The sequence below is a fragment of the Gadus macrocephalus genome, chromosome 6 (assembly GCF_031168955.1).
Source record: "Gadus macrocephalus chromosome 6, ASM3116895v1".
Classification (NCBI taxonomy): domain Eukaryota; kingdom Metazoa; phylum Chordata; class Actinopteri; order Gadiformes; family Gadidae; genus Gadus; species Gadus macrocephalus.
This window is the reverse complement of record NC_082387.1, coordinates 16,050,294-16,077,204: the sequence shown is the minus strand read 5'-3', so window position 1 is coordinate 16,077,204 and position 26,911 is coordinate 16,050,294. Positions and strand designations below refer to the sequence as shown.

General features: G+C 43.3%; 2 protein-coding genes across 7 annotated transcripts in view; both read right to left on the bottom strand.

Moving 5' to 3' along the window:
• commd10 (COMM domain containing 10) overlaps positions 1–17,373 on the bottom strand; it is a 47,550-nt gene extending 30,177 nt beyond the window's left edge. The window contains exons 1-6 of one of the 3 annotated variants that reach the window (XM_060054515.1): positions 17,215–17,373; positions 16,762–16,852; positions 16,449–16,559; positions 15,792–15,947; positions 13,082–13,192; positions 12,189–12,747 (exon numbers count right to left, since the gene is read on the bottom strand). In XM_060054515.1, coding sequence (XP_059910498.1) covers positions 12,709–12,747; positions 13,082–13,192; positions 15,792–15,947; positions 16,449–16,559; positions 16,762–16,852; positions 17,215–17,243 — 537 coding nt within the window. In that variant the 5' untranslated portion in view covers positions 17,244–17,373 and the 3' untranslated portion in view covers positions 12,189–12,708. Of the gene's footprint in view, positions 1–12,188; positions 12,748–12,797; positions 12,924–13,081; positions 13,193–15,791; positions 15,948–16,448; positions 16,560–16,761; positions 16,853–17,214 lie in introns of those variants that run through there. The other 2 variants (XM_060054516.1, XM_060054514.1) reach the window with 2 other exon arrangements.
• Positions 17,374–17,878: 505 nt separating this feature from the next.
• ap3s1 (adaptor related protein complex 3 subunit sigma 1) lies at positions 17,879–26,604 on the bottom strand. Of its 4 annotated transcripts, none has more exons than XM_060054509.1 (7): positions 26,297–26,566; positions 24,642–24,733; positions 23,666–23,777; positions 23,452–23,523; positions 22,476–22,583; positions 20,965–21,034; positions 17,879–18,725 (listed from the first exon to the last, which is right to left on the bottom strand). In XM_060054509.1, the coding sequence occupies exons 1-7, from the start codon at positions 26,363–26,365 to the stop codon at positions 18,544–18,546; spliced, it is 705 nt and encodes a 234-aa protein (XP_059910492.1). In that variant the 5' UTR covers positions 26,366–26,566; the 3' UTR covers positions 17,879–18,543. The 4 variants fall into 4 exon arrangements, with proteins under 4 accessions (XP_059910492.1, XP_059910493.1, XP_059910495.1 ...); XM_060054512.1 differs by having other exon boundaries at positions 18,586–18,725; positions 20,965–21,006; positions 26,297–26,563; XM_060054511.1 differs by lacking the exon at positions 17,879–18,725 and adding an exon at positions 18,732–20,237 and having other exon boundaries at positions 26,297–26,565.
• Between the last annotated feature and the right edge of the window lie 307 nt (positions 26,605–26,911).

The following is a 26,911-nucleotide window of genomic DNA, read 5'->3' as shown; positions in this document are numbered from 1 at the left end:
TGGAAATCTCTTATTCCAATATACTGCCGTCTTCAGCTCTCACACATGCAAATGTTGATGCATGCACAGAAACCAAATATTTAAAAACACATGCACACGTTGGAGTCACAAACCGTCACAATCGGCACAATTGATTCTGGCCTGCCTCTCTTTCTACCGACGTCAACATGAGGTATGTATTCATTCTACGTGTAGAGCCTATGACAGTATAAATCGTCTCATTGTTTAGATAGCTCATACGACCTAGGAGCAGCGAGAAATATTATCGAACACCATGTAGGTAAACAACATTAAACCCAATACCCTCTTTATTATACCCCATCATGTATACGCATTGCGAGCCCTTGAATTGTTGACTGTTACTGCTAAGGTACTGCTTCAGCTCCCTCCCTATTCATCCACTTTAATGCAGTCTGATGGCCTCACAGAGCCCTAGCCTTCATCTGCGCGCCATTAGCCTTGATGCCAGCACATGATCGCCGGGGACGTTTGTGCCTTGTTATTAGGACGGCACATATGCTTGATAGCCTGAGACACACGGGAAGGTTCCTCAACGTCTCAGTGATGCACCAGGGGGAAGAAAATCACTCAGACTAAATCAACTAGGTAGATAGGTGGATGTGCAGGGTTGTCAATGAGTTGGAGATAATGACTGACGGATAGAGATTATGGTAAGGAGACATAGAGCAGCCATAGCGGAATGATGACAGATGATGAGTAGAGGGATGGCCGGGATAAAGCCAGCTAGAATGAGACTGAAGAGCAGAGTGCCAGTTGGAGAGAGCGGGCTCTACTCAAACACTGACGGAAGGATCATTTTTGAGAAATTCATTTGTCGGTGAGTCATCCTTAAGAGTGGCCAAGAATAGCTTGTCAGCCACAGTCCTGGCTTTCTGTTCATCTACGGAGGGAGGGAGTGGGGAGGGAGGGAGGGGGGGGGGGGGGGGGTGAGCACCTGTGTGTATGCGGGAAAAACAGTCTGGATGTTGATTGGTGAAGAAGATATACAGAGATGAAAAGATAGAGAAAGAGACATGGTGGCCTGGAGAGAGTGAACACACAGAGAGAGAGAGAGAGAGAGAGAGAGAGAGAGAGAGAGAGAGAGAGAGAGAGAGAGAGAGAGAGAGAGAGAGAGAGAGAGAGAGAGAGAGAGAGAGAGAGAGAGAGAGAGAGAGAGAGAGAGAACTGCAAGAAAAGAGTGCCAGCATGCAGTAAAAAGCAAGGGGGAGAGACAAGGGAGAGAGACAAAGAGACAGAGAGAGAGCAAGATAAATGAATTTCAAGATAAAGAGTAACTGCTAGATAAAGAGTGCCAACATGCAGAATTAGACATTGGGGGACAGACAAGAGAGAGAGAGAGAGAGAGAGAGAGACAGAGAGACAGAGAGACAGAGAGACAGAGACAGAGAGAGAGAGAGAGAGAGACAGGGCGGCAGAAAAAAGAAAAGTGCTGTTGTTTGCTGTTTGAAAGCCCGCAGGTGGGGAACAATGGCCGCTAAATACCTTGCTTGAGCAATACAAGCTTGGTTGTTAGCTGTTCCGACACTTTTTTTGGCTAGTGAAAACAACAAAGAGGAAAACAGAAAGCTGATTAAATACCTTCACGGCGCCAGATTTCAATAAGAAGCAGTGTGCCGCCTAGAAGAGATGTTAAGAGCAAACATGCTCAGAGTGAAGAGTTCCATTACAGTGTGTCTAAATAATTAATAATTATTCAACTTTAATTCACACACACACACACACACACACACACACACACACACACACACACACACACACACACACACACACAGTATGGAGCCTCTCATGGAGATCAGTCGTATGACTTCAGTAGAAACCAATGAGAACTCAGAGCCTAAAAAACAACCATTATTAGTTTGTTCTACGTTTTTCTGAAACTATACGGACAAAATAACATCCTATGAGGCCACAAAAAAAAAGTATCAAGACATCTACAACATATTCTACATTTCATACTCTTATATTCGTACTCTTCTCGTTGACTTTTGTTTCTACTAACGCAGATGACGTGTGCCTTGTTCTATGAAGTGAATTGCGCAGAACAACCCTGTGCTTATCTCAGAGTTTGACAGATAAAACTGTTGAAACAAGAATTTCAACTACTGTGTGTGTGGTCTATTGCACCATTATATGTGAACTGTGATGGGGAAAACAAGTAAACCCCAAACTCAACAGAATCAGGCCTTGAAGCTCGTACCATGCTCCCACTTTTTAAACCATATCCAAATAACCGTCCTTGGCTCCCATTTCCAAGCACGACGCAAATACCTGGTGCCTGAAAGCGTTTAATGTCTATCGGTTTGACATTCAAGTGCTTGTAGGGGAGAATGAGGACAAGTCTTTCTCCTGCCAAGATATACAGGCTAAGAAACGCAGGCTGTTCGGGAGCCATAACAAGATAATTAAGGTGGTGGCAGTTAGCATAGGCTGATACGAGAAATAAACATACACAGACAGAGAGAGACAGTGACAGAGAAACAGAGACAGAGTGAGAGCAAGAATTAGAAAGAGAAAAAAGAGAAAGAGAGACAGACAGACGGACGAGAGAGAGGGAGATAATGTCCCAGGTTCTGCTGCAAGACAGGGCTACTTTGTCTGCATGCTGTCAACTGCCCAAGGAACAGCTCGTCCAACACGTGAGAGCCAGGAGAAAGAAGCCGACCACAGTTAGAAAGAATGGTGGTCAGCAAAATGACTACATCTCAAGGTCTTCCTGCTAATTAAGGAGGTGATGGTTATCAAATTGACAACATTTTGACGTTTTTCTCCCAGAAAGTCACTTAATCACTTAATGAAACTGAGAACAAGTTATATGACCAAGTAAAGACAGCACACAGTGTTTTGTTCAAAGACAGTTACGTGATTACCCCTACCGAAAAACAAACAAACACAATTGTTGTGTTTAAACTGACCTCCACAGAAAGCAGTGGCACCATATTGTGAAACTATACCATCTTTTAAACGTGTGGCACAGTTAATTAGATCAGCAGTTGGGATCAAATGGTGATGTGTGGGCCCACCCTTGCTAGCTAGCTCACCGGCACCATATGCCAGGTTCCTGGATAAGTAGCACTTAGCCCCTTTAGCCAGGTCCTGCATTTTGTAACAGAATGCATTTTAATGTATATTGCTGGCACAGAAATTAAGGAGTGGTCAAAGGGTACAACCGTGTGTGTGTGTGTGTGTGTGTGTGTGTGTGTGTGTGTGTGTGTGTGTGTGTGTGTGTGTGTGTGTGTGTGTGTGTGTGTGTGTGTGTGTGTGTGTGTGTGTGTGTGTGTGTGTGTGTGTGTGTGTGTGTCTCCGTGTGTGTATATGCACGTGAATGCGTGTGTGTGTGTGTGTGTGTATGCATGTGTTAATGTGTGTGTGTGCGTGTTCATGTGCGGGAGTGTGGGAGAATGTGTGCGTTCCCTCATGAATGGGGGTTCGAAGGGGCGATGGTTGCTATTCATAACTGCGCTGCCCGTCTCTCTGACCCACGGAGGGTCTCCAGGGCTGCCGGCCTGGGTCCTGTGGTATGTAGACACTGTGGCCCTCAGCATCACCAGGGGTGGGGGATTATACTGTCCAACATGGCATGCCCGGATCGTGTGTGTGTGTGTGTGTGTGTGTGTGTGTGTGTGTGTGTGTGTGTGTGTGTGTGTGTGTGTGTGTGTGTGTGTGTGTGTGTGTGTGTGTGTGTGTGTGTGTGTGTGTGCCAGAGAGAGAGAGAGAGAGTGAGGGGAGGGTAGAATAGGAGAATGAATGAGGTTAAAGAGAGAGTTGAGGGGCTGTGGACGGGGCGGGAGTGGGAAGGGGAAGGCTTTAGTTTACAGGCAGGAGTGTGATGGAAGGGGAAAGCCAAGTCCAGTTCAGCCCCAGCGGTGGCTGGAGCTGAACAAACACATTTAATCACCGGCATCTTACGCTCCGTGAGATGAAGTGTCATCAGCAAATGTAGCATTATTGAAATAGCTTATGCATGATTACCCAAAGCCCTTGCAGCATTTGTATTACGTCGTTTATTTTTATTATTTCTTCATTCATTCTTTATTTTTGCCCATTAGGAAAGCATTTCCACGACCTCCCTTCCTGCCTGATTTCTTTGTCTTTCCGTCAAACAAGTGGACAAGGTGTGTTCCCCTTTATCAGTCCTTGTCTTGTTGTCATGTTTTTCTTATTAAGTCATTTGGTTTTCAACCTCCAATGTGTTTGCTTGTTATAAATGTATATCTGAAGTTGTATGTGCAACGGAAAACCCTGATGGGGTTTTGTGCTTTTTTTTTTTTTAATCATGAAATGTATGTGATCTTTGCTATGCACATGCTGTTGATGTTGCATTTTGGTAGCCCTTTCTTTTCACCCTTTGAATGAGTGCAGAGCGCAGTGGAAAACCTTTATTAGATTTTGTTATTTTCTTTTATCCGAAATACAGGGTCTGGATGACCAAAAGGAAAGTAATGACTGTTCAAAGTTATTCAACGTACGCAGAGCTACACCGGTCACACAAACATAATTACCCCATCCCTCGGTCGACGCCGCGGCTTTGGGTTGGTCGAGCTGCTCAAATCAAAGCAAAGTAAAAAAAGAAAATATATACTGTATATATAAATAAATAAATCAGCTGGCACAGCAGCAGGCTTTGGACAGCCGCCCGACTTCAGGAATTCTGTTAATTGTGGGCTATGGTGCCAGTAATGCGCACCTGTGTCCTGTGCACCCATTCATTTCAATCGGCTGTGGATGGACGGACAGAGAGATGGAGAGAAAGAGATGGAGACAGAGGAGGGACGGAGCGAGCATTCTCCGAATGCAGCATTGCTTGCATGCATGGCCTTCAACGCGCCCGTCTCAAGCCGTCCACATCACAGACGGCGGCCGCTGTGTAAAGACAATGGTGACAATGTGTTGATACGGGAGGAGTGCCGGCCGTGCCCATCATTGTGGCTCTGTTGACAATAGCGGCACGGGGCTCCAACCCACACACTGTAATCATTATTTCAAGGAAAGCAAAAGGCTGAGAACCCCTTCAGCACCATTACACGCCATCACAACGCAACGCACAGCACGCACGCACAATGCGCAACCTTTTGTCAAGCTTGTATAAAAAGGCATGATTTGAAGACGGATAAAAGATAAAGGCAATACAATACGGAGGACTCTGTATCCGAGCAGCAAAAAATAACAACTTGAGAGAGAAAGAATGAGAGAGAGTTGAGAGAGGAGTGAGGAGTGAAGAGTGATGAGGAGGAGGTGTGGATATGTCAGCTTCAGTACACTTGATTTCCTATTTGGAACCAGTATAGACCGGCGTATTTATTTGTCAACCCATCTTCGTTTAAATGAAAGGAGTTGATTTGTCGCTGCTGCTCGGCAATCAGCCGTCTCTGTCTCAGCTTGAACACGTTTCCTATTCCTGGGTCCGCAGGAGGGTAAGTTCATGAAAACAGCCGTCTCCCAAAGAAACGAACATTTACTTATTTATTATTCAGAAATCAATTCTAACAAAATAAATAGACATATTTATAGAAAGCTTTAGATATCGATATAGGTTAATATGTTTGAATAAAGATGTGTCAATATTAACACATGACATTCCAGCAGCTGCAAATTGCCAACAGCTGCTCCGAAACGGCACCGCATTGTCTAGAATTTAATGATAACTCACAAACCAGAGGTAAAAAATGAAAAAGAGCCAGCATGAACACAAATGCAGACAGGCTTGATCACGGGAGTGGTGTGAGACGAGGGAGATTAAATGGGAGGATGCTGCTGGGGGGAAGGGGGGGTGGATGTTAAATCAATGGGATTTAACAAAAAACAAAAAGCCGTGGATTTGGATTTTACCAGCCCTGACAAATCTCCTACACGGGTACCAAGCGATTGGGAGTGGGTGATATCTGGGTACAGAGCGTGTGAGCGTGGGTTATATCTGGGTGCCAAGCGTGTGAGCGTGGGTGAGCTCCACAACATCCAAACACATTCCCCCACGGCTCGGCTTCTGGCCCGGAGGAAGAGTGAAATAAATCTATCCCCCCCCGGATTTTTAAAGATGGGAGAAAAAGAGAGAGAGGTGGAGATATATAGTGTCTGAATGTGTGTGTGAGAGGGGCAAACACACAGAGGGAGAGAGGGATCTATAGTCCCTGAATGTGTGTGTGTGTGTGTGTGTGTGTGTGTGTGTGTGTGTGTGTGTGTGTGTGTGTGTGTGTGTGTGTGTGTGTGTGTGTGTGCGCAGAGAGGAGAGATTGGGAGAGAGGGAAAGAACTGTGGGCAGAGAATCAATGGGTATCCTTGGAGCAAATTAAAACCATGACATCATCGCTCGGTGAACGAACGAGGAGTGGGAGGACGAGGGGGCAAGGGCAAGAGAATGAGAGCGCAAGGGGGGGGAAGAGAGAGAGAGAGAGAGAGAGAGAGAGAGAGAGAGAGAGAGAGAACCAACAGCAAGCCATTCAGGCTCTTTGGGGGCTCATCCTCGGAGATGGATCAGAGCTGAACAATATGGCCTCTCAGCGAACGGGATCCAGGCCCAACAAGAGAATAACAAATCACCCAGGGGAGGGAAAGAGAGGGAGAATGAAAGGAAAAAAAGGAAGAGGGAGAGGCCTCCTTTAAAAGATGGGTGCAAAAAGCAACCCAACAAAAATAATGAAGCAAAAAAAAAAAAAAAAAAAAAAAGGAAAGGGAAGCAGTCCTGGGACCTGCGGAGAGAGCGGCGGGTTGGAGACAGGGGCGTCTTTGTCTCCGGTGGGCTGGTGGGTGGCACACTACAAGGGATTTGACTGTGACCGCACGCTCCCCGCGGAAGCCCTCCAGTACAGCGGTGTGGACGTGTAATCCCCCGACGATGCATTCATAAAAACAGGTTGTGTCAACGGTGCCAGACCTGTGCCTCTCTTTGTGCCTCTTCTGTATGATCCCGCCTTGGCAGAGAGGTAAAAAAGGGAGAACGTGGTGGGGGTGGCTGTAGAGGGTGGAGGAACGTGGTAGGGGGTGCGGAGGAACGTGGTGGTGGGACTGTTTGTAGAGAGGGTGGAGGAACATGGGGGGCTGGCTGTAGAGAGGGTGGAGGAACTTAGGGGGGCTGTAGAGGGTGGAGAAGCGTAGGGGGGGGGGGGCTGTAGAGAGGGTGGAGGAACGTAGGGGGGGGGGGGGGGCTGTAGAGAGGGTGGAGGTGCAGGGTGGTGGGGCAGAGAGGGTGGAGGAGCAGGGTGGTGGGGCAGAGAGGGTGGAGGAGCAGGGTGGTGGGGCAGAGAGGGTGGAGGAGCAGGGTGGGGTGGCAGAGAGGGTGGGATAACGGGATGGTGTGGGGATAAGGAGAGGTGTGGCTGGGGGGGGGGGGTTAGAGGGCAGTGCCTGCGTTCTCATCCAGGTCAAAGATGGCATATTTAATTGCGTCCTCAGTCTTTGAGTGTACGCAAATGAGGTCTCTCCACAGGCAGAGTTGATTGTCTCTTTGAATGTGTGCGTTTGCAGGGGAAGGGCGAGAGAGGGAGGGAGAGAGAGGGAGAGAGAGGGAGGGAGAGAGAGGGAGAGAGAGGGAGGGAGAGAGGGAGAGAGAGGGAGAGGGCGAGGAAGAGACCGAGCATGTGTATGTGGGTTTTTTGTGTGTGTGTCTCAGTTTTTCTCAGAGTGCACTAGTTCTCCAACAAAAGCGCTTTGGCCCCTGTGTGATTACAGCTGAAAGTCACAACAGAGAAAGAAGAATCACAAGAAAGGAAGTCTTTTATCGATGACACTTTGGTAAGAAAACAAAAAAGAATTCAGGTTTTCCACCAACGAGAAGGACTTGTCTCCTGAAGTCTGTGCCGGCTGGGGGCAGCTTGACATAGAAATTCCAACCAAAAAACGGAAGAACATTCCACCCATGCATAAATCACAAATCACAAAAAAGTGTGTTATGACATGTTTATTTTTAGAATCTAGAGAGATCATCCCAGAAAATGGAGCAGAGCTCGTAAGGAGATGGAGTGATTGAAAATAAAGGAGTGCAAAGAGGAAGTCAGCTACAGTAATGTTTCCTCTGCCATCATAAATATACGGATGTGCAGTAGAACAGAGGCACTTTCAATTCAAATTTGAATTCAATTTCAAAGTTCTAGATAAGCGAAACTAGAGGTTACTTCCTCCTCTCATCTCCTTTGTCTCTTTCTTGAGGCGTCTTTTAAATCTGCTCTGCTGAGAGAGAGTTAGAGAGAGAGAGAGAGTTAGAGTTAGAGTTAGAGTTAGAGTTAGAGAGAGAGAGAGAGAGAGAGAGAGAGAGAGAGAGAGACTGGCAGAAAACCACTAACCCTTTTTTTTCCTAAAGTAAACTTTCAAGAATCTAATTTATGCTGGCTGTCGCCGAAATCTCTCCGGGCCCGTAATTCATCTGAACTAATCAAGTCTATCCTAAACGGCAATTCCAAGAGGTTCTTTGAAGTGCAGGCCTGTACTGTAGTGTCTGGCGGTGCATTCGATCCCTAACTAGGACGTCGAGCCCTCTGCGGCATCACATGTCCACAGTAAATATTGCAATTGGCAGAGCAGGTCCTGCGAGCGGATGTGCTATATTACCAATGTCAGCCTCCCAAGGGCCGCGAGAGTGATGGCTCATTCTAATTCTACAGGACAGAGGGAAGATAGGAGGGGGAGAGAGAGAGAGAGAGAGAGAGAGAGAGAGAGAGAGAGAGAGAGAGAGAGAGAGAGAGAGAGAGAGAGAGAGAGAGAGAGAGAGAGAGAGAGAGAGAGAGAGAGCAACAGAGCAGGAGAGAAAGAGAAATCATGAGCTATTCTACAGAATAACCTGCGGGAAAGAGAGAGCGGGAGAGATAGAGGAGAGATTGACTCATCAAAGTGACACCTGAGTGTCTTCCAGAACCCGGTGTTTAACAAAGTAGTGGCACGCAGCAACAGGGAGGAATAATCAGGAGAAATTGGGAGCGAGCGGAAATTGTCTCAAAAGGGTAAAAAGGACAGAGAAAAATAAAGCCAGGGAAAGCGACACAGGAACAGGAGAGGGACAGAAAGAGAGAGAGAACAAACTAGAGCTATCAGAGGCTCCAGATGGCCTCTTGAGCTCTGGCTTCCTGTGCAGGAGTACAGAGGGGCTACGGCGATCCTGAGGCTCTGCGCACACCGACGCGGGTGCTGCCAAGGCAATGCAATCACGGTAACGCAGCGCATGACACCGAAAACGAGACATCCCTGCACAGATTTTTCTTTTTTGGTTTTGGTTTTCACAAGAAGCCATGTTGTCGCCGGGCTGTTGCTCCTGAATAAGTGAAGAACACGGCTGCATCATACAGATCATATCTCATTAGAAAACAGCCTCACGGGAGGAGGATTTAGTGCACTCAAGCATCCTAAGAGCTTTAGATCGAGGGCTACATGAGCTTAATTTCACACAAACACACGCACACTACTGAACATCGACAGAAAGCTCCATGCACGAAACGCAAGAGAGTGCCCTTTTACTGAAAGTTAAATGCAGTGGCACCTTCGCAAATAGCGGCAGAATCTTCAGACACTCACAGTTTCACCATTTCAAATAAACAGATATTCCAGAACACTTTCTTTAACAAGCGGATTGCTTGGAATTGCCTCGGGAGGGCCTTGGTGCAATCACTGAAGCCTCAGGACATTGTGAACGGACGTCGCCGTTAACAATGGCATGCTGCCCACCACTACCCACTATGACGACAATACACAAGAGGTGAGGTGCACCATTAACTCCATGGGCAGCCAATGCTGGTTGTGCGACTACTAATGGTCGCTCCGAGCACCACTTGCACAGCATGTTTATAGTGACCGTGTCGAAACAATCCTACAGAGCGGAGGGTCTTCTGGGCTTCTGCTTTATTTGCGTCACCCATGGTCGTGCTATGTATTACACTGGATATGTTGTCATTTTCAAAACGTGTTTCCAGATGACCGTGACCATGTAATGGTCATTTGGCCATACTGTCTTGGTCGTGTGATCCATGAAAAGGACATTGTACAATTACTTTCTTCTGTAAACAGAAAGCCCCTAAGCACCCCTCATAGGCTAACCCCTTAACTTAAGGATGCTTCCTACACCCTTGGGGTCAAACCCTGCACCGCCAATACATTCTTCATTTCCCAAGAACATTTCATTTTTCCTTCGTTTCCATTCCCCTATGGCCGCAAAATCTCCTCTTCCTCCCTCCTCCTCCTCCTCCTCCTCTCCTTCTCTCCCTGTCCCCCACCATGCTCTCCATGTCCAACAGGGTGTGTAGGTGGGTGGAGGGGTTCCTGGTTGCCTTCTGCAGAGAGGTGGTGCAGGGTAGTTGGGATTGGGATGAGGGGGTGGGGTCTCCCATTGCATGCAGCAGTGCTCATGTGAGGCGGGGCGGACTGACAAGAGTATGGCCTATACCAGCTGACAGGTTCCATACCAGGGCCATGCATTAAACATTGGGGAGTACCGTCACTCAGACGGCATGTGATTCCCTATGCAGATGATCAAATATAGGTCACACTGCAACCACCGCCACCACCACCATTACTACTAGTACAACCACAATCTGCGAGGGTTGGGTCGGGAGGGGGAGGAACCGGTGGGTGTTTATGGCCCCGGCGTGCAGGCGCATGGCGGACATATTTCATGTGCTGCAGTGAACACCACCAGTGACCAAGAGACTGGAAATTCAGAGTCGGAACGCGTCGGAACCGCAAAGCAAAGCACAGTCTAGCTGTGACGGGCTCGCCCGCACCCTGATGTGCCCGCCAGCGGTTTTGTGAACAAGAACTCGTTAGCTGTTTATTCAATGAAAAAAGTGTAACCAAAGAATAGACGATTGTTAGCCATTAAACAGGGGCAAGTAACGTAGCATAATGCTAACTAGTGGATGCCGGGGCTTTGGGTCCGGAGGCTGGGTGTCGGTGGGCCAGGGGGATGTGCTCCTTCTGGAGAGGGTTAAGGAGGCAGCCTCGATGGTACTGTGTCTCCCACGCTCCACTCTGGTTACCCTCCATGTATACCATACAGAGGGTGGCCCACTCAGGCTTCACTTCCCTTTGTCGTTTGATGATTTTCTTTCAGTTCCCTTCGTGTTTTTAGTCTTTGTAGCATTATTGGATTGTCCATAATTGTCCATCCCACTCCCTTGCTCTCTTTTCCCCTCTCCTCTGCTTGTGTCCTATACCCTCATCTTCCTCTCCTCTGTCCTAACACTCCCACTCTCCCAGTAGTTCACTTTTCTTTGTCAACAAAATTGGTTAGCATTGGAGATGTTATGACTTTTTATTCTAATTATCTTGACACTTGCAGCTGATTCTCAACTATATTTGCATTTTGGTTGCCTCTTCATCTTCACAATGTTTTGACATTGCTGGATTACACTGTAGTGTATTTGCTGGAGATTTTTTGCAGGAAGCAAACTTATAAAAAACTAATGAAGGATCTCAGATGAAATTTAAAAAGAAAACCCTGCGCACGGAAGGTCTTTGAACAACAATGTTCACACCGCGGAATATATCATTTTCATTCCGCGTCGCGCCTCTGGTGAACGTTTGGCGAGGCAACAGTGCCCCCTAATGTTCACCAGAGGAATTGCAAGTCATTGTGATTTTTGTTAAATCGATGATACTCGTATTAAAACTGCTCCTTTTTGTAAAATTAACTAGTCCCCCTGACTGTCTCCACCCACCACGGGATATTTTGCAAGTAGATTAAAATAAATGACATGCATGGGGAGAACATGGTGAAATACAGGCACGCATTTTATAATAATCTCACAGGCCTCTTGTTTAAGCACACAGGAAGCAGAAAACGATCAGCCCTTCTACTACTGTCTGAGATGCATTCACAAGGGATGCAATAATACATATACGACACTTTGTGATTCGATGACCTCAAAAATTTTGTTGATTACACTAAATACTGGCTCAACCTTTGAAAACGAACCAGGCATTTGGAACAAAGGCATGGCCCTCAAGTTTTGAAAGTGTTTGAAAGGTATTACAGAGAGGAAAGAAACTCAGAAAAAATGCATTGCATATATCGATTTCTTCTATGCTTATAGTGTCTCTGTCTTTAAACTCAAATAATAGAAACTGTGAACGTTATTCATGCCCTTTTATGTTGCTCAATATGTATGTCAAGAGAGCAGCTGATTTAAAAGAGAACCTAGCTTTCAAAAACTTTCATAAACTATTTATGTGCAATGACGCCCCCATTAGCCAATAGGAAGGCAGCGATACCCGGGGAAACAGAACTGTCGCTAGAATACTGCTTTGCTGCCATAGCAAAGTAACAGTAGCATCCAAAATTAAATGGTGTAAATTTGTAAAAAAAATATATATGTTATTTTAATTGTTTAATTAATATGGAAAAATATAGTGACAATGGCAGGAGCAGCATAAAAGCCATATTTTATGCGGTATAATATATATGCTATATTTCCCATACCATAATCAAATTATAAAACAACAGCACAATATTGTGAGTACATGAAGGTCTTTGTGATTCACTCATTAAAATAATTAAAGAATACCAACAACAACTACAATGCCGCGGGTCTGACAGAAAAGCAAATGTATGACTGACTAATGGAGAAAAAGTCATCATTGGATAATGTGGAAGGCTCTAGACGGAGGGAAGAGGCCCAGGAGACCCGGGATAACAAGCTTCCAGGGATCTCTGCATGCTCCCGAGCCTGACGCATGGCCACTCTCAAGACACACCAGCGGGGATTAGCATCCTCAGCACCAGGCAGGGACAGATGGTAAATGGATGGATGGCTGGGTGGGTGAGGGGAGGGGAGGGGAAGATGGATGGATGGATGGGTAGATGGATGAACGGATGGATGGATAGATGATAGATGCATGGGAGGATATATCCATGCATTCATGGACGAAGGGGTCTCCTCAAGGTGATGTCATCGTGACTATGACTTTGCAATAATCGGTATACAAATCTATGGTGAATGACAATGGCCTAAGTTTTTGCAGATGTGTTTCTGCCTGTGTTTAAAAGGAGACAGGTGCAAAGTATGAATGGGTATTTGTGTGCAGTGTCTATATGAGCGGGTGTGTGTGTGTGTGTGTGTGTGTGTGTGTGTGTGTGTGTGTGTACCTCTGAGTCCTCGGCGCGGAGGCCCAGCTGCAGCACAGCACTGGGGTCCTTCAGTTTGGCTTGGCTGGACTGAGCCATCTGCAGGTTCAACTGCCAGCCAATGTGTTCCAGCTGCAACACACACACAGACACACACACACAGTTGTTTCTTTCAATTAGAGAAGGTGACCCTCTTCTGCGGTCAAAATATTGAGAATAAGAAATTGCCTAAAAAGACAACACTAGCACATCATTCTGAAATAGAAACTCACAAACTGCCTTTCTTTTATTTCATTTTTTTATATTAATATACTTTTAAGGGCTGGCAAGGTAGGATGAAGAAAGTCAGCATAAAATATTCCTCATACAAATACAGCACATACATTCACACACACGTAACCAATCAAACGCACACACGGACACACAAGACTGTAACAAGGGGAAGTAAAAGAGCAGGCAATGAGTCGATGCAGGGTATCCACAGATTCAGTCTTGTCAAGTTAAGCAAAGTGTGGGCCTGTTTGTTGGTTCAGCCTGCTCCCGTGAGTATTAAGACATCCAACCGACTCAAGCCAGTACTGTGATCTCAGCGGTAGACCACCTCGTCCCCCCTCTAGCGAGTGTGCTCTCTGTGTGGACCGCAAGTCAGTTCTCCTTCAGGGGGGAGAGCAAGTTCCACCTTGACATCGTCTGCCAGCCGGCCAATTAGATAATGAGCTGCAGCAGCCTCTCGCAGTAGCTGGGAAGGTGAGTGCTGGCCCTGCCCGTGGCTGCCTTGTAATGGCTGTGTATATGTCCAGGTTAGCTAGATATAAATTTCCAAATTCATTGAAATCATACATCATCTGTACCACATACAAAACCCAGAGGAAATCCAGTTCAGCCATCATGACATTTTGTGCAACGAAGTAAATGACACCTGTTTAGAGAGAACAATGTGTTCTTAGTCAAATTGACAATGTGTCTCAAACGGTTTGCTGAGATTTACACATCTAACAATGTTTTCAATCTCTATCAGTGTTTTCTTCCTGAGCGGTACGGATTTCCATGACTCTCAATCAACTTTAAAAGGCTTGCATATTAAATGTCACCCAGCGAGGATGAGTTTGTAATTGGAATTTACAAACATTTACATTTGCGCATCGCAAAAAATGCATGGGTAGTTGGTTTCTTAGAGGTTGAAATTTCATTGGATGCTTGCGCTGTCCAAAAGCCTTGTAGTGTGTCCTCTGTCCTTCCTTCCTTCTCCCAACACCCCCTCCCTCACACACACACACACACACACACACACACACACACACACACACACACACACACACACACACACACACACACACACACACACACACACACACACACACACACACACACACACACACGAATTGTCTGTGACTGGCTAGCTGGCCGATGCACTGAGATATAGCTCATCAGCCAGTTGTTGCAGTGTGATACATTAGCAGTGGAGAAGAGAGGTGGCTAAGTGTTTTACGATGCAGAGTGGAGCAATAATAGTAAACCATGTGTGAATGATAGACTCTAGAACCCAGACTCAGCATTTTAAGAGAATTCTGTGCAGGAGTTGCGTGTTTCCTCTGTGGAATCTGCTGCGCTAAAAAACAATTGCACATGTTTGCCTCAACACAGACAGTGTGAAAGTGCATTTTAATTGCACTTTCAATTCAATAAAGTATGGAATAGGTCTGAATACATGGTACACTGCGGTCATTTCAGAGCTTTGGAAACCGATCACAATAGCAAAAGGGAAAAGCAAGACTTAATCAAACGGATTGCGAAGACAGAAAAGGATCACAAGAAATGTCCATTATGTAAGAGCAAGTTCAAAGGAAAGGCAAAAACGCTATATAATTAAGCACAACAAGGGCAACTATTTGCCCTATTTAAAACGAAGACAACAGATAGCTCCCTGCTCTCAGGGACCTGAGACCCAGTTTCGAGAAATTGTGACATAAAAAACAAGCAACCAAGCAGCGTCCTATTGTCCCTCTGATGTTCTTCAATACACAAGTATTGAAGAAGACACAAGTTATGTCTGTATTCTGCATCTACTCTCCGCAGCCAAAGCCCAGGTAGACCGGTGACCCCCTCGCTGTCCTGCTGTTAGAACAAAGAGCCGCAGCAGCTGTAGTCAGGGACGACAGGAGAGACTACGCACAAGTCCCTGGGAAGAAAATTCTCCGAAGATGTACGACGACAAGAGCAACGACATATCACCAAATGCAAATGGAGGGTTGTTATTTTTGTTGTCTCATTATGCTGTTTTTGTCAACAAAGTGCCCTTTTTATGAGGCAGAATATTCAGGGAGAGAACATGCGGTATAATAAGTGGACGATGTTTGTTTGAACTATTACCACATGGGAGAGGGGGCACAGTTAAATACAACACTGTGAGTGTTGGGCTTGACTCATAGCTGCATAATTCATGCTTAGTGCCAGATCGGTGATAATGTCCCCTAGCTACAGGCTCTAGTTTCAAAATAAATAATGAGAGCATACATTTGAATGACACACAGATAAAAGCAGAAAAAGCTCATATGTGCTTCACTGAATGCCATCAGTAAACATTGAATCCACAAATGATGCAGATAGATGAAAAATCTGAAAAGGTGGCAAATCTTAATCCTTAATTCCGAACCACATTTTTCGCTGTTGTAACGTGACCAACCGCAGCTCAATCCAGCTCAACCTGGCAACTATTTCTCCATCGAATCACCTTCTTTGGGGCGAAGACGGTCTGCCTGAGTTTATCCACCAGCTCCGGGCCAGCGGTGGCCCATGTCTGGGTGAACACCTCCGCCTTCTCCGGGCTCACGTGGACCGCCTCCAGCTGCTGCTGTAGTGATGCCGGCTTCACATTATGATACACCGCCTGAGAAGGAAACACCACAGGACAGTAGAGAGCATATGAAAAGGATGACCTCACCTGATTATCAATGTATCCTTAAAGTAATAAACGCTATTCATTCATGTAATTACAATTATCACCTATATCTTGTATGTTGATTTATATATGGCCATATATATCGGACGACAATATTGATATTTATTTTAAGGTCCAGAATTAGTATGTGCACACACATCTTAAAGTACCATACTGTATGTTTTTATGACATGACATGTAGTCGGCTTCTCTTCTGTACAATATTGTGATCTGCTACAATCATTTTTATCTGCATTTACACAGCAGTAATTTGTCGATATTGTTTCCCATGCTTTCAACCCACCTCTATGGGAGCAGTAGGTGGCAACATTCCTGCTTGGACCTAGCACAAGCCTTTAAAGGACTTTTCACACAATGATAAACCCTGGTATTAGTTGACAAATACATGACAAAACCATAAGCAGAAAGCGACAATGCTCCATATCATACTTGTTCCAGGATAAATGAGACTGTTTCGAGAACTAGCGTGAGAGCAGGTTTTTCCAATGATAGCGCTGCTTGAAGCTTCAGCTCCTCGTCTTCACTAAGTATCCGCTCTCCCTACATTCAATAACAAAAGGAAAGCAGCCGTTAGAATTGTTATGAGAGATGTACAGATGTCAATGTTAGAGTAAAAATAAACAAACACTATCGCATAAATATATATCCAGAAACAATTGTGTTAATACATTATTTTTCCATAGCACCTGTGCTTAACAGTTAAATATCTGATATTTGAATGAATACAGTGCAGCAGGCTTACCTTCAGGTGAAGTTTCTGTATGATCCTAGAGATCAGTCTTGAGAATTTGTTCACGTCAATAGCATTGATGAAAGCCACTGCCTCTTTGATGCTGGATGGAAGAAACAGCAACGTTACCTCATTCGATATGCATATTCCATAAAGAAATTCCAAATAACTCTGAGGGACGAGATGTATTGTAATATCAGACTTTGAATGGCAATAACAGAGTCCAGAATATTCCTAAATTAAGACCATTCACGTACGGTAGTTCCTCAAATCTAGCCCTTTCTAGTTCTCAAAAAACGTATACAACACCATGAAGAATATAACGTGTTAATGAAGCACTCAAAATACCTATCTTGAGGAATTCTGTCAGAAGTATACAAGGCTCCCCTGTAATATTGCACTGCATACAGTAACTGTTAGCTCACTTATCAATATTAGCCTATTTGAGCGTAAACAATAACATACCTTTGCGTTTCTTTGAAAATAGACGCCATGATGTTTAATTGTTATTAATAAAGCACCATCGACAAAAGTAGATATTTTTGGTTGCCACAATGTAAATGTCACTTCTCTCTTCCTGTTGTCACAAGTAACGCACGTGAGTGTCAAAACTGCGCAGAAATGCGCTCTCATGTACTATTCATTCAGAATTAGAAACAACTAAATCGTAGTCTCTCAGAAATTTTTTAAAATCGTAATGATAAACTCTTAGTTAGGAATATTCATAGAGATACTCAAAAGGAACATTTGTGATCGCCGTTATGATACGTTGGGGTCGCTGTTTGCGCAGTAAATGCGCATGGTAACGTAACTACAGCATTGACAGATCCTAATCTTACGATTTGACTTTATTGTATTCGAAATTGCCAGGAAAAAAGTGATTTGTTATTTCCGGGTATTAAATGCATGCCATTCATTATTCAACAGGGTACTAAATGGTGGGTGGTCGTTTCTGGGCATAAATATATCAATCTCATGATGACATCGATTTCGGTATTCTCCGGAGCCAAATACTTGCAAGAAATATCTTTATGTATCCTTCAATGAGGTTTGGTTTTATAAGAATTGAACACCAATTGAGGCAAATTCAAAAAAAAATCCTTCAAATTAACCGACACAAAGACCCACAAAAGATTGAATACTTTATTTACTTGCAAAAGTAAAGAAAAAAACGCCATGCATAGAATAAAATCTAAAGAAATATTTTCATTATTTTGCAAACTGATAAGGCAATGAAAAGACATATCAGCATATACAGTAATAATTACCATCATACAGCATTATTTTAATATAAGAATATTCTTTCACAGTTTGTTTTGATTTTACAAACCATTTCAACAATACTGTTTCACTTTGCCATTGAATTCGGTTACACACCGTGAACGATGAATGGAATGATTGCTATGTTCTGGCACAACCAAACCAACCAGATGGTCCCTATACTCCAGAAAACACTTCCTACTAAAAACCTTGATCTTCATACAGGCAGAGACGTACAAGTAACCAAACAAAAATAAACATTTCAATAGATCTCCAGGTCCAAATCAGCTGATCGTTAAAGAGTGCCTGTGAGGGGTGGGGGCAGAGGAATGTACTACAGTTCAATAAATACTTCCATCTTCTCTCTCAAACCAACAAGCCACATAGAGGACATTCATTTTAAAACAGGACAAACCAAAAAAACTAAAAAGGAAAAACATGATAGAGGAAATCTTTTGCTTCACGCAGTACCTTCAATACTCGTATATGTTGAATAAAAACTTTGTGACGTGAGGTTTTGGTAAACAAATTGCATCACAGTAAACACTGGTGGACGTCTGCGGGCCGGGGTAGCCATCTTGCTGCCACTATTTGAAGGAGGGTAAGTTTGGCACTTTTATGCTGATGTCTCCAATGTTGATGTTCCTGGGCATTTCGGGGAGATTCATGTTCTTTACGGCGGATACGGCGCGTGCGGGCGCCCCTGCGATGCCGGCCTAGATTCACACGGAGAAAAGAGACAGGCAGGATCACTAAGAAACACCTCGGAATCAGACATGATGTGCACGACTCCACAACACTGTTAACACATGACAATCCAAACACACACACACACACACACACACACACACACTCACTCACTCACTCACTCACTCACTCACTCACTCACTCACTCACTCACTCACTCACTCACTCACTCACTCACTCACTCACTCACTCACTCACACACTCACACACTCACACACTCACACACTCACACACTCACACACACACACACATGATGCAATACTCAACATATAATACTAACAACGATAAACAACAGACAAAATGCAAAAAGCACTGACAAGTAAAAAAAACAAAAAACAAACATGTGCAAAATGTACATTCAGATGTCGTACGTAGCCTCATATGCACATGCACTATACGGTTCTTGGATGGTTTACATCACGAACCGGAAAACCACTATGAAGTCGACTGTGAGAGAAGATAAGTAGGTCATTCGTTTGGGTTTGGATCACTCAGCTGTATTTGACATGTATCAATAAGCATGGGCAGCATTGCTCGCAACTTGTGGCCCCTCAGGCTGTAGAAGACCGGTGAGGGTACAAAATGCAAAGAGAATTTTGGTAAAGCAGTACAGGGAATAAATGAAATTGGATATGAAGAAATGAAAATGAGGCTTTTAGATAGATATGCATAGAGATGTGTTTAACAAGTGTGAACATAATAATGGATGTTATGGAGGTTATTTTACAGGTTAATGTGCTTCACAAATGCGATGTAATGTCATAGTGAGGTTAAATGGTTTACTTCAAAGGGAACTTAAAAAAGGAATATATATATATATATATAGATACAGTGGAATTGCTTTTTATGGCTGCTTTAGTTGGCGTCTCGGACGCCATTTCTAAAATGTAAAACAGGTTAGGATATTGTTATAAAAAATATAATTAAGGAACACTTTAGTGCATGGTGTTAACTTGGCATGAGAACATTGTAAGCCTAACAAGGGAAAAGACTAAGGGATCTATTTTCAACTCTCCAAGACAGTGAATCTCAAAGCAATTTTTTCCAGAGTACAGCAAATACAGCTAATGGTATTTTTACAAACAACTGTTTAAACAGTTTTTTTTATATTTTGGCAAAATGTGTTCAGAACATTTGAGAATCACTGCAGTTAGAGATCCCAGACTAGTCTAATCTTTAGTCAGCAGACCCACAAATGTCACTTTATCCTTAGAAAATGGTCTTTCAACCAGGTGACCTACTCGGAAATACACAAACCCTTAATGTCTTTATGCATGCTGATCTATTCATGTCTGTGTGCTACATCTGCTGCCTGCAGGAGTAATGCAAGACAGAGAGAGTAGTGCAACGTAGATTTGGTGGAATGCTGAGCCAGAACTTGTCGTCCTGGTGGATATTTCCCACGTGTTAGGTTGCTTAGATACCTTTGGTTACGTTACCCCGTAACTGGCCAGGTCACTGGATGGAGAGGGTATCCAAGGCTGTGTGAATAGTCATGTCACACCATGATACCAGATTCTAGTGAAACACTTGTGCAGCTCTTTGGCTCGCTATGCAGAGCAAGGGTCCCACGATGGAACCATGACACACACTGTACTGTACTGTGCTACACTGTACTGCACTAGAGTATACTATACACACTGTACTCTAATTTGCTGTTTATGTGGTCCCAAACAGTGACATCAATATCATGCAACCTTAACCCCTGGGTTGACTGGAGTATTTATAGGTTAAGGAATATACGCTAGAATATAATTCTTGGAGATTCCATCTATATCTTTTTCTAATAAATGGTCAGGCCGTAGAAGAAGGTGTACCTGAAAGCAAGGAGGCCAAACAAATCAGGTGTATAGAATAACCTATGCATAAAACATGTTTGAACCTGTACGTACAGATTTAGAAATCTGAAATGCCAAAGGCTTGGCTATTGATACAGAGATAATTCACCACTTTCAGTGGTAGTGCTGGGCGACTGGATATCATTCTAGTTCCTGAATCTGTGTTTCAACAAACAACACCTCACTAAAGTTACAACACATGTATTAAGAAAAACACCAAAACATTTCTGGGTCTGCCATTAAAGATGTCTATGTTAGCGGCATTAATTTGGATATGTGGAAAGCCATATGGAAGGATTTGTGTAAGGGGGTAGGAAGGGGGTTAAATTTTAGTTGAAGTCGAAGTACTCAGTTGTAAATTTCTCAGTACCTGTGTCTACCTGTCCTGCCTGGTAGACTGAAAGATAAACGTCTGCAAAGAGAGAAAAGAATGGAAAGAACTGGATAGGTCAGGGAAAAGAGGAATGAGGAATGTTAGAAGCAGATCGAGGTCATCACAGTTTATTTCCACAGAAACAGTGACAGGACCTATGATAGGCCGCATCGGTAGTAAATAAAAAAAGGTGGTGATTAAAAGTTGTTGTTGTTTTTTAACTATATCTCTGACCAAATATGTTTAAGATCATAGGTTCAAATAAGTAAGTGCAATCAATCTGTCTGTGCCAAACAGCAAGGACAGATCTTCGTTCCTGGGTTACTGTCATCTTAATGGACAGCGTCACTTTGAATCACCATCACTGTTTTTTGTTGTTTTTCCACACACAGGCCTACATAGATCCAAGGGAAGAGACAGAATAGTTCTGGTCTGTTTCAACAGGAGCAGATTCATTTTACACATCTACCAAAAAAGGAAACTCAGTTTGATCCAAAACAGATGATCAATTTCAGATGATTAGGAAAGCGTTACTTGTTAATTGAGAAACAGCACAAATCTATAGGAAGTTTAGTCTCAAGATGGCACCAGTTCAACCAATTTGTATAATTGAGTAAGTGCTTTGTCAATGCACTTGCCAGAAACAAACCATTATTAAATCATGTTAGGCTCAGTCAGTGGCCTGATTATTCCTCAATTCTTTGTGGAAAATTGTATCTAACCTGAAATAGTATGTGTTCAACTTGAAATGCATGCTAATGTTTAATGAAAAAGTATTAGTATGGTTATGCCTTAGGCATTATTAGATGCTAGTGCTAATTCTTAATGCAACACAGAGAATAGCACCTTTTAATAGACCAGCAGTCACAGTGTGTGGTGGAGTGAAGGAAGCTACTGCCACAAATTCAGGTAAAAGTTTAGGCTTACGAGCCTCTTGTATGATCAGATGTGTTGTAACAGAACAATGTCCTAGTTTGACTAGTATGGTCTGAATCAAAATGATATCGTGACCGTAGTGAGTAAATGTATTTACAATAGATTCAATATTCTACTTTTGGCTACAGCCTATAACAAAAACCACGACAACACGGTGTTATTCCTCAATTGTTACACTGCTTGCCAAAGTGGCATGGACATGATATTAAATATAGTGAATGACTGAGAGATTTGATGACCAATAGCAGTAGCAAAAAAGATGCACTGGGCGAATGGGCAACTGCAGCGGTAGTAATGACAAACCAATGGAACCATGTTTGTGTTACAGTGAGACGGAGGCGCCCTGCGCCCTGAGTCTGGTATCGCTTGGAGCCGGGTGTGACAGCGAGGGGGCAGGAGAGAGCGCAAACAGACGAGTAAATCGGGAGCATCCACGAGGGCAGGAGTAGCATGCAGGATGCAGCATACACACATGCCTGCAATATACCATGAAGGCAAAGAGGAGGTAAAGGGGAGGGGGAACAGGGTGTGTGGTGGGGGGGGGTTGTGGGAGGCAGAAAAAGGTTGCTTACCTCCGATTTCTCCATCTTGTTCTGGGCGTCCACCTGCATGATGATCTCGTTCATGTTGGTCTCCAGAACCATGCCACCCATCACCATCTCTGCCAGAATGTTGTGGACCTACCAAAGGCGGGGAAGACGCCCAAATATGTATACAGCGTACTGCTTTATTCTCACTGTGTACTATAATATGGTTACAAAATCCCCCCAGGGTTGATGAAGTTCAATCTGATTTAGAGCCTAATCTAATACAACAAATCCATTTAAAAAGCACAGCCCAAGCTGGTATTGGCAGTTTCTGTCCTGTATCACCTATTCTGGAGCCATCTCTTTTTGTTGTTTTTTGCTGCCATAAATATTCTTGCTTGTGAACTCTTTTGCTCCAGCCCACTCGGCTTTCAGCCTTCCACATTTGCTTGCTTTCTGCTTGTTTAAAGGTTTATTACTTTCTGCCATGCCCTTATTAAGGCTTAGGTTTAGGGGATGTCATCAAATAACGACATGTGAGGCCTATTGAGACTAAAACTGAGATAAAGAGCTTTACAAATAAATTTGACGTGTAATCTGTGTACCCCCTTATAGTGCAGGATACGGAGTTGTAAACATTCAAAATGTTTAAAACTTTCTAGGACCCTCAATTCTGTATGCAAGGCAAGGCATGCGATAGGTTGTTCCTAATATTAGATTACAATGGCCGGCTCCCTGGTGTAGTTTCTGTTTTTAACTTTATACTGAGCAGATTATGGATGATACATGATCCTTATTTAATAAGCAAACGAATGATGTCATTATCAGAGCATAAAGACCATTGCAATTGTTGTTACCTATGTGTTACAATGAGTGTAACATTCTACTTATGCATTTGCCATTCTGTTGAGCCATTTACCATTATTTCTGATGTCATAAGTGTAGGAAGCAACTTCGATGTAATATTATTGGACAACAATATTCAAGGAAAATATGAATAGCTGAGACTGCTTTTCCCTACCTTGTCTACATGGAAAATTAAATCCAGCTCACAGACGTTCTCAAAGCATTTGTCCAGAGTTTCCACAAACACCTGTAGAAAAATGTACACCAGTCACCAAGGAGTTACCATCAATGACTGCAAAAAAAATTAAACCTACACGACAATATGAATACAATTTAAGGGTGTTCCACAGCAAATAATGATGATTCATAATATCATTTACTTTATTTACCTGGATTAGGTCTAAAATTCCAAGTTCACTCTCCGAGGAGTCCACACAAAACACAAAGTAAAGTGTGGCGTAGTGTCTGTAGATAAGTTTGTTTTCAGACCCGCCAATCAACCTGATTCACAAAGAATGGGTTCAGAAAAGTAAACAAAGCAAATACACTTTACACCTTTTTGTAATCAACATATATTAAACAGCAATTATTCTTCTCATAAATATATACTCCTAAACAATATAGATGTGAGACAAGGTACTTGCAGTACTGATCCAAGTTACAAGCAAACAATGTCATCACACTAATAGCAGCCAACAGAATATAATGAAGTAACTAGGACAAATAAGAGTGGAGTATATTGAAGATTCTAAAGTAGTAGTATGTCTTTGTGTATTCATGTCGCAAATACAATGATTGACCTTAGTCTTATCACGTTCTCCCCTCACAGAGGGCACTTTCTTAGACACACAGACACACACACACAGACACACACACACATATACCCCCCCCCCCCGCCACACACACGCACAAACACACACACACACATACCAATACCCCCCCCCCCACACACACACACACACACACACACACACACACACCACACATGGTGGGACTAAACAAAGATGTTTGAGTGGCCTTTTTTTGTTTTTTACCCCTGTGTGGTTGATGCTTATATTGGCTAAAGGCGAGGCAACATTAGCAAGAGTCGGCTAGCGAAAGTTGAGGCTCTTTTGTGTAGGAACCTGCAAGTTATCCTTGCTCGTTAATGGTATTTATTTGCTTTTGTTCATGTTCATTGACATTCAGTCATTTGGAAAATATCTTTGACCCGATATTGACACACGGTATGTTCTCTAGTCTACCATGAGGATTTTCTGCATACAAGACCACACCCCAAAGCACTTGCACACAGTATTGCATGTGAGCCTGCTTATAATGTGCTCTTTGAGGTACAACAGACAAAAATAGAGCATCTCTACTCACATGCCTCCTTCCAGGAAGTTACAGACGTTCTCGTCTCGTTTGGACACCAGATGGAAGGTTTCCCTAATGATCTGCTGCTCCGTGTCTTCGCTCTGTGGAATGGTTTAGGAAATTAAAAGAGCGGAACACGATATTCATCTAATTACTGTGCCTTGGTCCATGATGAACTGGGCCGTGGAAGTGGGTGGAGGAGCTGTGTCAGTTTCTCTCATCTCCATCCTATATACAACTGTGCACTACAGACCCTGTCCCTGTTAAAGTTGGGGTTCCTCAGTAAAGTCTCCAAGCGTCCCGGACAGGAAGCTCTCTCACACCACAGGATTTATTGATCTAATGAAAGGCCACATTTATCAATCTAGAGAGGGGCCTTTTACGGTTTCTGATCATGAGCTCACATTTAAAACGTATCTGACCAACTTAAAAGTTATTATGTCAACCCAGCATGAATTTTAATAGATTAAAATTGGGTTCCACTTCCAATTGAATAAAGCAAGACCAAAAAAGTTATTAAGCTGTGTGCATCTGTAATTCTTTATCTAACCCTATATCAAAGGTAAGAGAGATATTCAAGCACCCCTCGTCCATATTGATGTAGGCTACATGGGCAGGTTTGTAGACCTGATGATTTACAGAACCATTGAGACTTTAGATGAAAATATGCTAATATGTAACTTTTTTTTAGATTACTTTTCTAAACTATGTTAGTGTGTGGAAAAGAAGAATATATGGCAGAGATACACATCCTCCCTTCTATCCTTCAATGAATGCCAGCAGATGTGGGCATGACCATAGGCCAATTTCTGACACAACCTAAAAACCTTGAAACTCTTAATATGCTTATTAAATCTCTCAAAGGACTGAAAAGGCAAATATATATGCACTCAGCAGTGATGGTGAAATGTTGGGCCGCAGAGAGACAGTCAACGTAAAGCTGTCCCAGATGATGACATCCGTTATTTCTATATTGTTCTGAATTACAGAAATATTTAATATAAAGGGGACAATAAAAAAAACTTACTTGGACAAACAGACAACCTTCAAAAATGTCAAACCCAAGTACTGATATTTGCAAAAACTATTTCCAGATTGAGGTACATGCAAGTTGGTAGAATGCTAAATTCTTCGTCTTGGAACGCCTCCGAGCACGAGTAAATCACAAGGGCGTAATTACATCATGTGACGTCAACACCAGCTATATTCACTACATTTTGCCCCAATGCTCTGACAATGACAGTTCAGTTTACTATTTGTTAGGAGGCTGTGAAGCAAAAAGGTCGAGTGCATTGTTCAGAAGAGTAAGGCCGGCGAGGAATCTGATAGTCTAGCCTAGCCAGATGTTCAATTATTCACCGTCTAAAAGACTGTAACGTTAGTTCAGTCATCTTATACAGCAGGATCGATGACATTTTTGCAAAAACGCTACGATCATGTTTCAAACCATGACAAGATATATAAGTAATATATGACATCAAATGCTATTTTCTTAATACATGTTAAATGCACTGAATGAAACAAACAATATTAAGCTATTTACAGAAAGTGTTAGCCTAATAATACAAATTATATTTAGGGTCATTGCATCTACAAGCTTGAACACAATAGATAAAGCAGGATATTGGGTAACATAAATAAAGACGCTTGAGATTCGTACTTACATAATGCTCGTAGAATTTAGAAAGCCTTGGTTTCCCATGGTTGTTGAATATTAGAATGGCTTTAATCATGACGCTGGTGGTGGAGTGAGACGGGGGAACAGAAAGGGGTCAGTCTACGAAAGACTGTTGTCCGTCAACCCCCGTGAACCCAATCCTCGCCCGGGAGTGGATGCTAAATCCCTTTTGGATATAAGAATTACTAGGATAGCATACAACAACACGCTACTCCTCCATCCTCTTTTTACGGAACTACTCCACGTCAAGGGGACTGCTTGCCCCGTTGAACTATGGGACGTTGAGTCCTTACTGGTTGGAAGGAAACTACAACTAAACTCCGTTAGTTGTAGTAGTAAACCATATGGGGGACAATGGGACACAATGGGACATTATGTGTGTATTCGCGGGTTGTTGCCTTGTAATGAATAGTTAAACATCAGTCAACTCATTTGAGGAATAATACAATACATGAATTAAGCGGTTTTCTACAACTGGACCGTTTTCTGAAATATGAATTTCAGAAACAAGGAGGCTATGGTTTTATTTAAAATATAGGTAAATAAGGTCTACTGTTTGGTCCATATGAATATTCTACCATCCAAGAATAATAGTGGGCAC

Coding starts and splice junctions, on each gene's coding strand:
- ap3s1 (XM_060054509.1), bottom strand. CDS start 26,365: ATGATTAAAGCCATTCTAATATTCAACAACCATGGGAAACCAAGGCTT. Junction 23,524..23,665: donor GAATTTTAGACCTAATCCAG/GTAAATAAAGTA, acceptor ATTTTTCTACAG/GTGTTTGTGGAAACTCTGGA. Junction 18,726..20,964: donor GGCAGGACAGGTAGACACAG/GTACTGAGAAAT, acceptor GTGTGAATCTAG/GCCGGCATCGCAGGGGCGCC.